Source organism: Nomascus leucogenys, chromosome 12 (assembly GCF_006542625.1).
Source record: "Nomascus leucogenys isolate Asia chromosome 12, Asia_NLE_v1, whole genome shotgun sequence".
NCBI lineage: Eukaryota > Metazoa > Chordata > Mammalia > Primates > Hylobatidae > Nomascus > Nomascus leucogenys.
In genome coordinates, this window is record NC_044392.1 from 32,193,346 (window position 1) to 32,209,569 (window position 16,224).

The 16,224-nt window shown below is 38.1% G+C and overlaps 1 protein-coding gene across 1 annotated transcript in view; it reads left to right on the top strand.

Moving 5' to 3' along the window:
• F5 (coagulation factor V) overlaps positions 1–16,224 on the top strand; it is a 91,078-nt gene that overhangs the window by 7,726 nt on the left and 67,128 nt on the right. Inside the window, exon 3 of the mRNA XM_003258844.4 lies at positions 6,309–6,431. Within this exon, the coding sequence (XP_003258892.2) occupies positions 6,309–6,431 (123 nt within the window). The remainder of the gene's footprint in view (positions 1–6,308; positions 6,432–16,224) is intronic.

Below are 16,224 nucleotides of genomic sequence, written 5' to 3' on the forward strand. Positions count from 1 at the left end.
AATTAAATTAAATTGTAGGTAGATGAAGGGAATATAGGTGGGAAACATACTCATTAGGGCCAGGAAAAGAGGAATTGGGCCGGTATTTGAAGGTGTACCTTTTGTGGCTTTTGCCAAGCTAAGCAAATTTTAATCCCTTTGCTGTGTGAGACATCGTGCTAAATGCCATGAGAGACGGAAAGGACTTATTCCAGGCTGAAGACTTTTAAACAATAAAAAGGCATGGATAGTTTTTGAAGAAAAGGGTACTGTGATCAAAGTCCTTTCAGAAGATTAAGTTTTGTAGTGATTTCCTGATTTAACCTTGTTAGAGGTAGACTCTGACAGTTGGTGAGAACAGTCTCCAATTTATGTGTAAGGCCTTTGCACCTTTCTGTCAACCCCTGTGTATCTCAGAATATATTTGTTTTATGTGAACAAAGGCATTTTGACGTCCATTTTAATGTAATCTCTTCCTGAATGTCCAAAGTTGCTTAACTATGAACTTCTGGAGTGCAGGAGTGGTATCTTATTCACCTTTGTGTCTCTATAATAGTTGATAAAAGGAGGCAAATCTGGCGTGAAGGAAAAGCCTTTTATTTTGACTGAGAAGATCTGGATTTGAACACTGCCATTAACTATGTGGCCTCTCCCGTTCCCCAGACTAGTCCTGTGTTATTCGTACCTTTCCCCTGTGTCCTGCTCCACTCATCTGCTGGGTATGATTGTAGCTGAGCCCTGAAAAAGTCATGAGCCTCACTGCTGCAGCATGAACTATTGTTGTTGTTAGTTCTTGTAATTGCAGGGGGCTGGGCTGAAGGATTGGAGGTCTGAAGATGCCCATCCAATAAGGTTTGTGGACATTTGGGCAGGTGAGGGAGTACAGCTGGGGTCATTTTTAGGAATTCTGTCTTGGGCTTTAAAATGGCTAGTTTTGGCTGGGCATAGTGGCTCACGACTGTAATCCCAGCACTTTGGGAGGCCAAGGTGGGAGGATTGCTTGAGGCCAGGAGTTTTAGACCAGCCTGGGCAACGTAGTGAGACCCTCTTTCTATTTAAAAAATATATATATTTGTTTTTATGTTGGCTTTACACAGGACTATTTTTTTTTTAATTAGCCAGGCATGGTGGTACATACCTGTCATTTCAGCTACTGGGGGGGCTAAGGCAAGAGGGTCATTTAGGACAAGCGCATCACTTGAGCCCAGGAGTCTGAGGCTGCAGTGAGTTATGATCACACCACTGCACTCCAGCCTGGGTGACAAAATAAGACCTCATCTCTAAATAAATAAATAATTAATTAAATTGACTAGTTTTGAGTCTGCATATTTTTCAGGGACAAATTATAAAATGTTTGTCCCTGAAGGAGTTTTAAAATAGTTGCAACAATCACTACCTTGTGTTATGTAATGCATTGTTCACCTAAGAGCAGGGGATTGGATTAGCTGACCTTCTGCAGTCCTTTCCAGTTCCACAACTGCACTAAATTGGGTACATGCTGTGCTGGCTTCCCCAAGCCCTGAAGTAGGCCACTCCTTTCCCCAATCCAGCTTTGGGCACTAAGGAGAGGGTGAGAAGGGTTTTAGGCCATCTGGCTGATGGAGGAGCTAAAGAGCAGCTCGAAAACCATTTAGCCATGTGTTTTCCTACATGCTTGAAAGTATTTGGTATGCATTTATGAAAACATCCTTTTGTTTTGCCTTAATTCTGAAGAAGCAGGAGGGGAAGTTGAATAAATACTCCAAACTGTCCACTGAAGTAATAGGTCTTATTAGGTTAAATAACTTAGGAGACTTTCTCTGGACATCTGGTATTTGCAGGCATGTGATGCCAACAAACAAATCAACCAAGCAGGAGAACCATGGCAACTAAATGCGGCACACAATTGGCAGCATAGTCAGCACCCTGTTGGGCTCACTGGCAGCTGGGGTAGGTGGGAATAGTCAGTGGAAACTTCCATCAGGAGCCAAGACAGAGGGTAGCAGCTGGAAGAGAGGGGTCAGTCAGTGGAGTCTGACATGTCAGGAGTCAAAAGAGGTGTAGACATCTGGACTATTCTATAAAGATGGGGGCCTGAGCCTGCCCCGTGGAAGGAATAGGGAGAGCTTTGGCTCAGGAGTCCAGAGATCTGAGTTCTGATCCCAGCAATGCTACCAGATCACTGATTGACCTTGGGCAAGTCATCCTTGTCCCCCGATTCCTACCTCCCAGGCTTTGTTAACTAAAATAAGGACTGAACTTTGTGACCTCCACAGTCCTGTGTAAAGCCAACATAAACAAAAAGCATCAGGCACAAGATCAGAATAAACTCCAGGACTAGGAGTTCAAGGAAAGGATAGGACAACCGTGGGTGGCAAGACAGGGGTAGGGAAAGATAGGACCTCTGTCCCAGAGATCAGAGTTTACCATTGCTTCTGTAACCAGTTACTGCAAACTTAGTGGCTAAAACAACACAAATTTATTCTTTTATGATTACATTTCTGCAGACCAGAAGTCCAAAATGGGTTTTATTGGGCTAAAATCAAGGTGTTAGCAGAGCTGCATTCCTTCTGGAGGCTCTAGGGGAGAATGGTTTCCTTGTCTTTTCCAGTTACTGGAAGCTGCCTACACTCACGGGCTCATGGCCCCTTCCTCCATCTTCAAAACCAGCTAAGTAGCATCTTCCAAGCTCTTCCCAATGCAGATTCTCCTGCATCCCTCTGATAAGGACCTTTGTGATTACATGGGATCCACCTGGACAGCCCAGGAAAGTCTCATCTCAAGATTCTTAATCATAGATACACAGTCTCTTTTGCCATATAAAGTAGCATATTTCCAGGTCCCAGAGATTAGGACGTGGACATCTCAGCAGAGGCACATTATTCCATCTACTACACCAAACAAAGCCCTCCCACGGTGTCCTCCCTCTCAGAGAATGGCACCCTCCTCCACCCAGCTCTCCAAATCAGAACCTCGTCAGCCATCCACGGCAACTGATTTCGTTCATTCTCTACCCCATATCCAATCCATCTTCAAGTTCCAACTATTTTATCTCTGAAATAGATCACTAATATATTCTCTCCTTATCATCTCATCATAATCTCAGTCACCACCGTCTCTCCTAGAGTCTTCTATCTGTTCTCTCAATTGTTCTCCACTCGGCTTCCTCCCAGATCATCCTCCACAAATGCAGCCAGAGATTTTAAAACCAAAATCTGGTCCATGTTGCACTCCTGATGAAAACTCTTTAATGGCTTCCAGATACTCTTAGGCTAAAAGGAAAACTCTACGAGGCTTACAAAGCCCTGCATGATGGGACTCTGAGGATGCCTTCGGCTTCACCTTCTGCCCCTTCCTTTCACATACTAAGCTCCACCTCCCCACTGGCTGTCAGTTCTCTAAAAAGGCCACCTTTTCTGGCACCTCAGGGCCTTTGTGCATGCTACTCTCACTTTTTAGAATGTCTTTGGCCATCCCTTTGCCTCTCTGCCTTTGGACCTCAGTTAAAGGATTAATTCCTCAGGAAAGAATTCCCCAACTCACCTCCAATTGGACTAGATTCCACTGTCAAATACTCTTCCGAGTATTCCATCCTTTTCTGTCATAATATTTAGCATAGGTTTAAATTGAATGTTTTTGTGATCATTTGTTTAAAATCTGTCTTTCCTACTATAAAAACTTATAAAGTTATGGAACTATAAAAATGTTCTACTTTTACAAACTCTGTGAAGGCAGGGAGTGGGTGTATCTATTTTACTCTTTTATGCACCATTGCAATTCTGATGCCTAGGATAATATAGGTACTTGACATTCATTGAATAAATAAAGGAATGAATAAAGGAATGAATACAAGGTGGAGGTGTAGTATAAAGAAGTGGCTCAAAAGTCACGCTCTAGAGACAGACATATTAAACTTTAAATCATGATGCTGTATGATATTAGGCAAGATATTTAAACTCTCTGAGGCTCAGTTTCCTCATCTATAAAATGAGGATCTTAATATCTACCTTAAAAACGTGTGAGGATTCATGTAGGGACTTACAGTGCTTGAATGTATTAAGGGAAACAGTACAGGAAAGCCCTATTATAATTATCATCACCACTGCAAACAAATGCTGGCTGAACTCCATGAGTGCTGTGACTTCCTTCTCCTGCTTCTAGGATGCCTAATGGCGAGAAGCCAATCCCATGACACTTGTGGATGGCTCAGAAATGACAGTAGTTGATTTCTGTCACTTGTCTGGAATGGAGCTTTTGGTCATAGATTCTCAAGATTTCAAAGACATCAAGATCACCAAGGAGAACATGTTAAAGTCCAGATTCCCAAGTTTCACCTCCAGAGCTCAGATTCATTGAGGCTGAGGTGATATTTGGAAATCTGCCTCTTATTAAGACCCTAGGTGATTCTGATGCAGAGACTCAAAGGACTACACTTGGGAAATTCTAGTGCAGTCATCCTTTGGTATCCACAGCGTATTGGTTCCAGGACTACTCACAGATACCAAAATTTGCAGATGCTCAAGTCCCTTATATAAAATGTCATAGTATTTGCAATAACCTATGCACATCCTCTCATATACTTTAAATCATCTCTAAATTAGTTATAATACTGAATTCAATGTAAATACTATGTAAATTGCTATTATGTTATAGTTTTATTTGTATTGTTTTTATTGTTGTGTTATTTTTTATTGTTGTCTTTTGAATATTTTTGATCCAAAATTGGTTGACTCCATGGATGTGTAACCCTGAATATGAACTATGGTCATGGGGGGCTGACTATATATAATTCCTCAAATTCTGACTCAGCCATCAACTTTTTCCCTAACTCCCCAGACAGAATTTGTGCTTCATCCTCTCTTCTTATGTAGTATTTTGCCCATATCTCAGCAGTCGCTCCTATCATACATCTATCTCCAAACTAGCTTGTGAGCTCCTTCAGTACAGAGACTGTATTTGATCCAGGTAGCCAGAAACTTTCTAACACAGTGCCTGACATGTAGAAAGTAAAACCTCATTCTTGATTTCTGCACCCATAACCTCCTGTCCCTGCTGTGTTCTCCCACTGCAGTAACTAATAACATCATTTACCCAGTTGTTCGGATAAAACACCTTGAGGTCATCCTTGACTTCTGTCTCTCACAAGCCACATGCAATCCATCAGCAAGTCTTGTTTGCCTTACCTACAAAAATGTCCAGAATCCAACCACTACTCATCACGTCCTGCTACATGTGCTGGCCCAGTACACTGCAGTCTCTTTCCTATACTGCCTAATCTCTCTGCTTCCATTCTTGTCCCTACACAGACTATTCTCTACATAGCAGCTATGATGAACTTTTTGTTTTAGGATGAACTTTTAATACACGTTATACTGTGTCTCTGCTGTACAAAGTGGTTTTTCATTTTACTTGGAAATGCTCCATTTCACTTAGACAAGGCGTGGTGGCTCACGCCTGTAATCCCAGCACTTTGGGAGGCTGAGGCGGGTGTATCACCTGAGGTCAGGAGTTTGAGACCAGCCTGGCCAACACGGTGAAAAGTCATCTCTACTAAAAATACAAAAATTAGCTGGGTGTGGTGGTGCATGCCTGCAATCCCAACTACTTGGGAGGTTGAGGTAGGGGAATTGCTTGAACCCAGGAGGTGGAGGTTGCAGTGGGTCCTGAGATTGCACCACTGCACTCCAGCCTAGGAGACAGAGCGAGACTCCATCTTAAAAAAAAAAAAAAAAAAAAAAAAAAAAAAAGGCTCCAGTGATGTCCCATTTCACTTAGAAGAAAATTCAAGTTCTTACCATAGCCCATAGGGCCTCCCTTATTCTGCACACTTACCATCCACCTCATCTCTTCTTTCTTCCCATACTGTTTTTCTTACTGTTCCTTAGATACATCAAGCCTACTCCTGCCTCAGAGCCAGAGAGCTGTGTGATTTGGTTCCTCAATTCATCTAGGTCTCTGAGCACACCCATGTCAGAGAAATCTAAAGTAACTACTCTCTCGCATCACCCTCTGTAATTGAAATGAACATCTTTCTTAAGCAAAGACAGTTATCTCTAAGGAATGACAGCGGGTCAAATTGGGCAAGACTTGGTCAGAACTATTTCTCCTGCTCTGTTGACTTCTTTTGGGTCCAGGACAAGTGTTTCTACCGTTCTGTTGTGATCTGTGTACATGTAATGTTGAGTTAATGAGCTGCTAAAACCTTCCAGATTGAAGATAAGCAAGTCAGCCTCAGGACCAGGAGGAATGGTAGCAATCACTCTTGGTATCATCTGTTTGTTTTTCTTGCTTAGCAACTCTGCCTTTGGTGACCCTGAATACAGACATAGTTTAAATATTTGTTTTCACAGGACTTCTTGGGCCTACTTTATATGCTGAAGTCGGAGACATCATAAAAGTTCACTTTAAAAATAAGGCAGATAAGCCCTTAAGCATCCATCCTCAAGGAATTAGGTACAGTAAATTATCAGAAGGTAAGATAAATTTAATATTTTTCTGAAAAGGGAAAATATCTAAATCTTTAATACCAGCATCAACATGTAAAACTATACTGTTAACCACGTATTGTTAGGGAAATCTCTTGCAACTGGTAATTATAAAAATTGTTGCTGTTTTAAGTTTTGAGAGAGGAAAAGGAAAAGGTTTTGGAGTCCTCTAGACCTGCATTTTTCACTGAGTTCTTACTCTTTAATGTTTGGGAGCGCAAGTTATCTAATTTCTCTGAATTCTCGTATGTTCATCTTAAAATGGGAATAATAATACATACATTGAAAGATGGTTTAAGGCGGGGGTCAGTAAATTTTTCTGTAAAGGGCCAGATAGTAAGTTTGTTTGGCTTTGCAGGCCATTAAGATCTCTGTTGCAAGTACTCAACTCTGCCTTTTAGTACAAAAGCAGCCATAGATGATACTTATTTTTTTGGCTTTGGTTACAGATTCCAGAACTAATTAACTTTATTACCGTATTCTTTCCCTCAAGTCATACACCAGAGTAAAACTGCCTCTGACAATACAATTTTCTTTACAAAAACAGGAAATTGGTTGGGTTTGGCCCATGAGCCACTGACATACTGATATAGAACTAGCCTGATATAGTCTTCCTGGCACACAGATGACACTCAATTAGTGGTATTTGGTGGTGGTGAGACTAGAAGCATTAATAGTATTAGACTTCTGGACATAGTGAAGTGGTTAAGAAAGTAAGCTTTAAAGGCAGACAAGTTAAAATTCTAGCTTTATCATTTCTGATTCTATGACTTTAGCATCTCTGAGCCTCAGTTTTCTCATCTATAAAATGGAAATGATTATAACCACCCATAAGATTGCCTGAAATTTAAATGAGATCACATAGGTAGAGTACTAAACATGGTTCCTGGGATCTGATAAGCTCTCGATAAATAATGATGACAATGATGGCAATAATCATAAAGATAATAGTCATGCAAGTTATTGTATCAGCTGCTCAATAGTAAGTACCTGATGTTAATACAGCTCTAATTATCCCATTATGCTGATGTTCAGATCATTGTAAGCATAGTAGAGTTCCATCAGGCACTGGTATAAAAAAATTGTATCCATATTGTAATAGTTGTTGGTATAGTAACATTTTAAAATAATTTCAGACTTTTCATGGTTCACAAATATCTTTCCTTCTCCCACATGTTCTAGCCATCACACCTTTGAGAGCATAATTGAGTAGGAGAGTGGTTTACGTGCAGGTTTTAGAACTAGACTAATAAGTGCAAATCCTGGCTCAGTGACTTTTATAAAGTTATTTAACCTCTGTGTGCCTCATCTTTCTCATCTGTAAAATGGTAATAATAATCATATCTCTGTCATACAGGTTTGTTGTCATGAAATCTTAGAATAATGACTAGCATATAACAGATAATAAATATGAGCTATGATAGTAAAGATAATTCTTCAATTAAAATGTGTTCAAATAATTTAGTATTTATCTGAAAACTTGTTAGTTTCAGAAAAAAATCAGAAAGTAATTTTTAAATTTATTATTTTCTATATAAACTGTTGTCAAACTCATTCCCACTAAGGTATAAGTGACTGATAATAGGTCAATGAACTACCTTCCTTAGGAGTACTTGCATTAGCACTTAATCTTTGGCTTGAGGAGAAACAATGAAGCATTAACTGTGGCACTGAGATTTCTTCTAAAGTGAATTTGGCAAGACTCTGGGTGAAGTAGTGTGCACAGGAGTTTCTCCTATGTTCTTAAAATCATACAGTGACATACATGAAATCAATCATACAGTGACATAGTGAACAACCACTTCACCTATTTATGAGGCTTCCAGATGACTGCATCAGAAGTTCAGCAATGTAAAGAATAAGGGGCAGAAACCTCAAAATATCAAAATGTCACATGCAGGCTTCATTTCAAATAAGGGAGGAGGTAAGAATTGTAGACTTTGGACCCTACCTGGGCTGTTTGCACAGTGAATGAACCTTGCAACATTACCCCTCTTCCTTTACTGTTTATTTGTCCCTATATTCCCCATAGCCAGCAATTATTTATGAGCAATTGCTTAAAATGCTCCCACAACTTTCACTGGAGACATGATTATTGGTGTATAATATTGCCTCTGGTTGTATGAATCTAAGAAAGGTAAATACATATTGGTAGGGAAAGTAAAATTTTACCTTGGAAATGAGATGCAAATCTAGTAAACAGATAGTATCTTTTATGGTAAAAGACAAGCCTTGTAAGTTGATCTTATTATGCCCTCCGCATTAAAATAAAACATCTCCTTCTCCATGTCTGACACTCACCCTCACCTATAGCCTCCCTCTATGGTTTGAGCTATTTTTTTAGGAGTGGGGATAAACTAACTGCATGCTGAGCCAGTTACATGAGAATCCAGATTCCTCTATCTCAGAGGTAGATATTTGAGAGATGGGTGGTAGGGAGTTAAGATAATATTACATTGGCTTGAGAAACCAAAACAGAACATCAGACAACTTTGGATAACCCTTTTTGACAGAATGGACAAATGGTGATTTGTAAAAATGCTTATAAGGACATTTCCTTTAATAATGTATTTAATAAGACTGTTTTAGATCGGGGAATAAAGTATCTGCAACTGTAACTAATCACTTAAAAACTATCACTAAAGGGTTTCAATTTGAGGTTAAATTTTCAGAAACTCTGTAACTAGCATACATCAAGTTGACTTTAATGCTGCACCTTTGAGCAAGGTTTGTTGTTCGGTAAAATTTTCAAAGTTGTTTTGGTCAATTACCTTTAAAAAGCTTGTTTCATAGAGAATTTAATATTATTTTCTCTTAATTATATTCTCATATTTTAAATATATGAGTTGTATATGAATGTAATGTCACAAAATTAGTTCTATAATATATAGCCATCTGCTGGTAAGCCAGCTCTCCAAATAAAACATGTTTTCTGCCAGACATTGTTCCTTGTATCTAAGTGTTGCCAAATTCTCTATACAAAAATTTACTCTTTTAAATTTTTCCAAAACATTCCAATGCTTGACTTAATGTAGGTGATTACATTTTTTCAGTTTTCATCTGAATATTTTGGCCTTATGTAGACACTTGAGTATATGATAAACACCTGAAACAAACTATAATGGCTATAGTTTGTATGTTTAATAAATCACAAAAATGTGGATCCCTTTTCCAAAGAGACTTGCAAGTCCTGTGCAATGAGATCAGCTCTTTATAAAACATCAGCATTGATTCGCCCATTGCCTACATCATAGCTTCTGAAAGAATATTCTGAATCTTTGAATGCATTGAAGCATTCACTAAGTTTATTAACTTAGGAGAGGAAAAGAGTTGTTCACAAAAATAAGTAACAAGGGAAGAGTTACTGAGTGAGCACCCTAATAGGTAACCAAAAAGGCTCTTTCTGTAACTTCACTTTCCCAAAGCTTGTATGCACCATTTTTCATTTTTAAAAAATACTGAGAGCCTTTGGCAAGTAATTAGTACATCATGACAAGAATAAATACAATACAAAGCTGACTATCGACTGAGCAGGAAACGAACAGAACTGAGTAAATATAAATGAAGAGCTACCCTTGTGTAAAGATTTTATTCCGGCAAGCACCTGAACAAGGACTTTTTGTGCTCTAGCACAATAGTTGTCCCTGTCCATTTCTCTTCTTTTCAGTTTAGAGCTTAATTTTTTTATTTTGATTACAAAGTCAAAATCACATTCACCAAAACTGCATCTCACAAATGCTTCCTCTTAATAGCTGTTTGTATTTTATACTTTATATTAATGTATGTTGCAAAATCAAAAAGATACAACAAACCTGTTTTATTCTAGACTAAAGGTAAAATAATTTGAAGTGAAAAGAATAAAAGCATTGATAAAATTATACCCCAATTATCTCATTAGCAGTCCTCACTCAGTGTAATTATAGAATATATCCTATGTGCTAGTCTATATCATTCACTGTTTCAAGATGCTCATAATTCAACTTTTAGTAGTATATTAAACTTAACATCATTCATTTAATTATTTGAAATTCATCTTATATTTGACAGGTGAATGTGAAATTCCGAGTAATTTAGTTTGGTCAATTAGACAGACATTAATTTGTGTGACTAGAGTAACCTTTCATTATCTATCTCAAAATATCATGTACACAAATATATACAATAATTTTTTAAGCCCAGTATGTGTTAAAATAAATCTAGGTGTGAAACACTGATTGTTTACAAATAGGTTCAATATTGTTAGAAAATCAGTCACCCTGCTATACCTAGCACAAGTGTTATAGCATCTTAGGCAATTTTTAGATACTTACATTGGTTGGTTCTCATTCCAGATTGACAGTGTGTTCTAATTGTAGCCCTAGAAGAAATCTAGAGGTCAAACCTATCACAATTAGGGCACCAACATGTACCCTAGAGTTAACTAGGCTGAGCCCCTCAGGGACCCAGGCCCTGTCTTCTTTACATTTGTACTCTGGCATTTAGCACAGAGCCTGGAACCTAGTGGATGATGATGGTCATGATCATGATGATATTATTCATTACTGAACTAAACTGAGGGACTGAGGACTGATTAGAAAGTAGAGACTATGCGTTATTTTCCCCTTGCTTTAAAATTATTGATTTTGCTGATAATTTTGAGCAGGTACCTTGTCTTACTTATCACCAAAAAAAAAAGTGCTTTTACCAAAAAAGTCTTACTTCCTTTTATCACCTTTGGAACAGATACATCACTGCAATGGACTGGATGTTTGTGTCCTCCCAAAATTCACATATCGAAATCTAACCTCCAGTGTGATGGCATTAGTAGGTGGGGCCTTTGGGAGGTTTTTAGGTAATGAGGATAGAGCCCTCATGATGAGATTAGTGCCCTTATAAAAGGGACCCTCTCACTCATCCTCTTTCTACCATGTGAGGATACAAGGAGAAGATGGCAGTCTACAACCTGGAAGAGACCCCGCACCAGAACCCAACCATGCTGGCGCCCTGATTTTAAACTTCCAGCCTCCAGAACTGTGAGAAAGAAGTGTCCATTGTTTATAAGCCACTCAGTCCAGAGTAGTTTGCTACAGCAACCCAAACTAAGAAAATCACCAATTTCTATCTTACTCTCATGTGTTACCAGAACTCAAGTACACTTAAGATATATCTTATCTAAAGTAGAACATAAAGGAAAGAGGCTGTATTAATTGCAACATGGCTGGAAAAGAACATACTTAACCAAAATGTGAATGCGTATTCCCACAGGCTACCAGAGCATTTGTTAGGAGCCAGAAATTTTACAAATATTTTCCAGTCTTCATAACCCATCAAAAAGGATAAAGTTATCTCTAGAAAAAGGATTATATTATCTCAAATTATAAATGAAAAAACTGAGGCTAAAGGGACTTCAAGAAACCTTCCCAAGTTCCCACAGTTAGCAAATGATACAACCACCAAGATATTTCAACTCTGACCCTAAAGTTCAAGTGCTTTCTCCCACTATCTAGCAGAAGAAAGTATCGTTAACCATATAATGTCACAAATACTGAATTACAAATGGCGATGAGTGCTGTCAAAAAACCAACAACAAACAAACATGTATCACAATCAGAGATCAAGAAGGGTGTAAGCTGATATTTGATCTGACATCTGAAGAATGAGCACACATTTACCCAGAAAAAGAAAAGGAGGAAGAACTTCAAAAGTTATCTCCTATCCTACGAAGAATATAATGTTTTGCCCTTAGGGGAGCTTGCTTGTGAAGGCAGTGGAAAGAATATCATTTTCTACTATAGAAACCCCATGTGATGTTTTAACACTTGAAACAGTAGAAGCTGCCTGTCCAGAAACATCATTTTTCAACTTTATGAGGCCATGTAGCAAGAAGCATTGAAGAAGGGCTGTCATGCTTGATTCAAGATACATAGTGCAACTATCAACTAGCCATGCTAATTTCAGTTAATACACAAGTTCTGACCTGAGAGGGCAACTCTCCTTATCAGTCCTGTTTGTGCTTTGCTACCAAAGCTCTTTTGAAGTCTTTCACAGATAATGCTTCCTGCTTATTAGTGGAGACTTTCTCCATAAACTTTTTTTCTTTTATAGACTAGAATTACGTTATAACTTACAGGAAGTGACTTAAGCTTTTATCATTTCTCAGCTCTTGACAGTTTTATTATCAAAGTGAAAGTACAGCCTAGAGTAAATATTAGTTATTAGTGTCAAGCTATACTTTGGGGTGTGTTGGGGGAAGACACAACAAAGTCCACTTTATGCTAGCGCAAAATTCACAAACTCAGATGCCTATAGTAGCCAGATGAGTAGTTCAGTGAACAAAATTGGTCCAGTAAGGACTGATAATCAGAAAGCAGAAAAGGGCAGCTAAGATCCAGGTCCAACCAAATTCTGTGCAGGAGTTTGGTCCTGTTGTTAAGCAGATCTCCAGGTTTTTGTTTTTTAAAGAGAAACCAGTAATCCAGATTCTTATATAATTTCTCCAGATTTTTAATGTTGGCATTTAATCTATTTTAACATTATGCAATCCGAACAACACACAGCCATGAGCTTTGACTTGTGGACCTAGGCTGTAGCCCATAGGACCTTAAATTTTAGGAGTTTAATAAATATTCACTGAGCATCTTCTTCATGTTCATGTTCCATGCTTCTCCAGGTACCTATGGAAGGCACCAGAGACACTAAGACAAACACAATCCAGCACTTTTCCTTGAGGAACTCACACTTGGGTGACCAAAATGTGCAGGACACAAATACTTATGATCCAGTAGAAGAAAATGGAATTAGTCATATAATCTCACAGGCATTTAATTACAAATTGTGATGGGTGCTGTAAAAGAAAAAAATGTGTATCAGAATTGGAGATAAAGGTAGAAGTGAATTAATATTCAAGGTGATGTCTGAATGACAAGCACATATTTATCAAAAGGAAGAAGGGAGAAAGAGCACTCTAGGCAGAGGGAATGGCATCTGCAAAGACCCCGAGGTAAGACAGAACTTGGATGTCTGGGGAGCTGAGAGGGGACCCAAGGGACAAGGAGTCCATAGTAAACAAGAGAAAAGACATATGATAAGACTAAAGAGAGAAGTAGAGGTAAATCATACATGGACTTGTGGTCCATGTTAAGGACTTTATGCAAGAAGTAAATCTAGATATACCTACTCAACTTATGGTTTCCATGCTCAGAACCTCATGAGATACATTGCACGTCACTGTAGTACCTGAATCCTTCATTGCTAATGAATGGATGTGCCTTATTTTCCACTCCCACCTGGAGAATCCAAACATATGCTGATGCCATGCAAACTCATGCAAAGCGTTTTGAGTGGAATAGATTATCCACAGTTGGGATGGGGAAAGGTACAATTAAAGAAGGGAAGCTGACATTGCTGTAATGTAAAAAATATTTTATATGGAAATTTAGCATCTCAGACTTTGGCTTCAGAACATAAGGAACCAGATTTACCCTTTTTCTGAACAACTAGACAGGCAGACAAAACATATAAAACAGAGGTTTTCAGACATTGAATGGCAGACATCTCAAGACAGTGAAAGAAGAATAACAAACAAGGTGTGCCCTATGAGCGCCTAAGCTTACTGCTTGAAGAGTGTTTCCAGGGAACAGCACAAGCAGGGAGAACCCAGACAGAGTCTCTATGGGTTGAGGAAACAGAGTTTGGACTTAGAGAAGCCTAAGTGGCTAGAATTTGTGATTTGTAGGGTAGAGTCCTGGAGAGGACAGTATAATCACAGAGAAAGAGCTCTTGAGAATCTACAGAGAGGTCTTGTCAAGTTGAATACTGATCTGCACATACATGTGAGGAAAGTACTGAGGGTAAGAAAAATGTCACTTGAAAGGAACAGGTGGAACAGTCCCTGGACCTTACGCAGGGCCAGTAATCGTTTATGTTCCTACCATCAAACATAGAAAGACCTCCTAATAAATGAGTATTGGATAAAATTCTCAGAAGGATTTAGAAGCAGTGGGTGGATAAAATTAGACTACAGGCTGCTGAGGAGGCAACAGAATAAAAAATAAGATTTGAAAGAATCAAGTTGATTTCAAGTATCTTAACTGTGAATAAAACTCAATACTAGTTAACAAGAATGCAACAAACAACAATGTAAATTCACAATGTTAATAAAAATAAACAAGCATTAGAAGAAGCAGAAAGAGATGATTCACAACCAAGAAAAAACTCAACAGATTTAGAAGTGAAAGAAAGAATAGAAGCAGCAGGCGGAGACAGTAAGACAGCTATCATAAATCTTCCTAATTATGTTCCAGAAAGCAGAGAAAAGCATGAGCATGATGAAGAGATAGAGAATATAAATATGCATACACAGAACTTCTGTAGATGAATACAATTGCTGACATGAAAAGTAAAAAAAAAAAGCATAGAATATAAAGGTAAAAAATAAAGGATAAAAAATTATATATTATAAACTGAAGGGCACCGCTAATACAACAAACACTGGATGAAATTAATAGCACATTAGACACCATGAAAGGAAATAGTAGAAAATATTAATACATTGCAATAGAAATTGCAAAATGAAATACAGAGATTAAAAAGGCTGAAGAAAGTGAACAGAGCATCAGTGAACTGTGGGACCACATCAAGTGATCTAACATATGTGTAATTGGATCCCAGAAGTAGCAGGAACAGAAAAAGTATTTGAAGAAATAATGACTGAAAAATTCCCAAATGTAATGTAAACTACAAACCAACAGATTCAAGTGGTTTGACAAAACTAAGAAGAAGAAACACGAAGAAAACCACACCAAGCCATATCACAATCAAGTTGCTGCAAACTAGTGACAAAGAGAAAAACACACATCACATACAGGGGAACAAAACCAAGAAATGACAGCAGACTTATCATTAGAAACTATGCAAACCAGAAGACAATTAGGGACATCTTTAAAGTGTTGGGAGGGTGGAAGATGGGGGAATCTTTCTGTTTAGTATTCTATACCAAGCCAAAAAATCTTTTTTAAATGAAGGCAAAATAAAGAGTGTTTTAGACATACAAATGTAGAAAGAATTTCTCACTAGCAGAGCAGAAAAAATGTTAAAGGAACTCCTTTAGATAGAAGAAATATTATATCAGAGAGACATTTAGATTCATAAGAAGGAATGAAAAGTTCCAGAAGTTGATAAATATAGAGAAATTTTTTCCTCATTTTAATCTATTAAAAAGGCAATTGATTATCTAAATGTTAAAGCAAAATAGTAACACTTTATTGTGGGGTATATTATGTATATATAAATAAAATGTATGACAATAACACAAAGGCTGGGAGGGAAGAAATTGAAATATATTATTGCAAGGTTCTTACAAGTGAAATAGTATATTATTTGAAGGAAGTCTGTGACAAGTTAAAAAGGTATTATATATTGTAAACTGAAGGGCACCACTAAGAAAACAAAGCTAAGAAGCCAACAATGGAGATTAAACATCATTTTTAAAAAAATTTTATTATTATTATACTTTAAGTTTTAGGGTACATGTGCACAATGTGCAGGTTTGTTACATATGTATCCATGTGCCATGTTGGTGTGCTGCACCCATTAACTCATCATTCACATTAGGTATATCTCCTAATGCTATCCCTCCACCCTCCCCCCACCCCACAAAAGTCCCCGGAGTGTGATGTTCCCCTTCCTGTGTCCATGTGTTCTCATTGTTCAATTCCCACCTATGAGTGAGAACATGCAGTGTTTGGTTTTTTGTCCCTGTGATAGTTTACTGAGAATGATGATTTCCAGTTTCATCCATGTC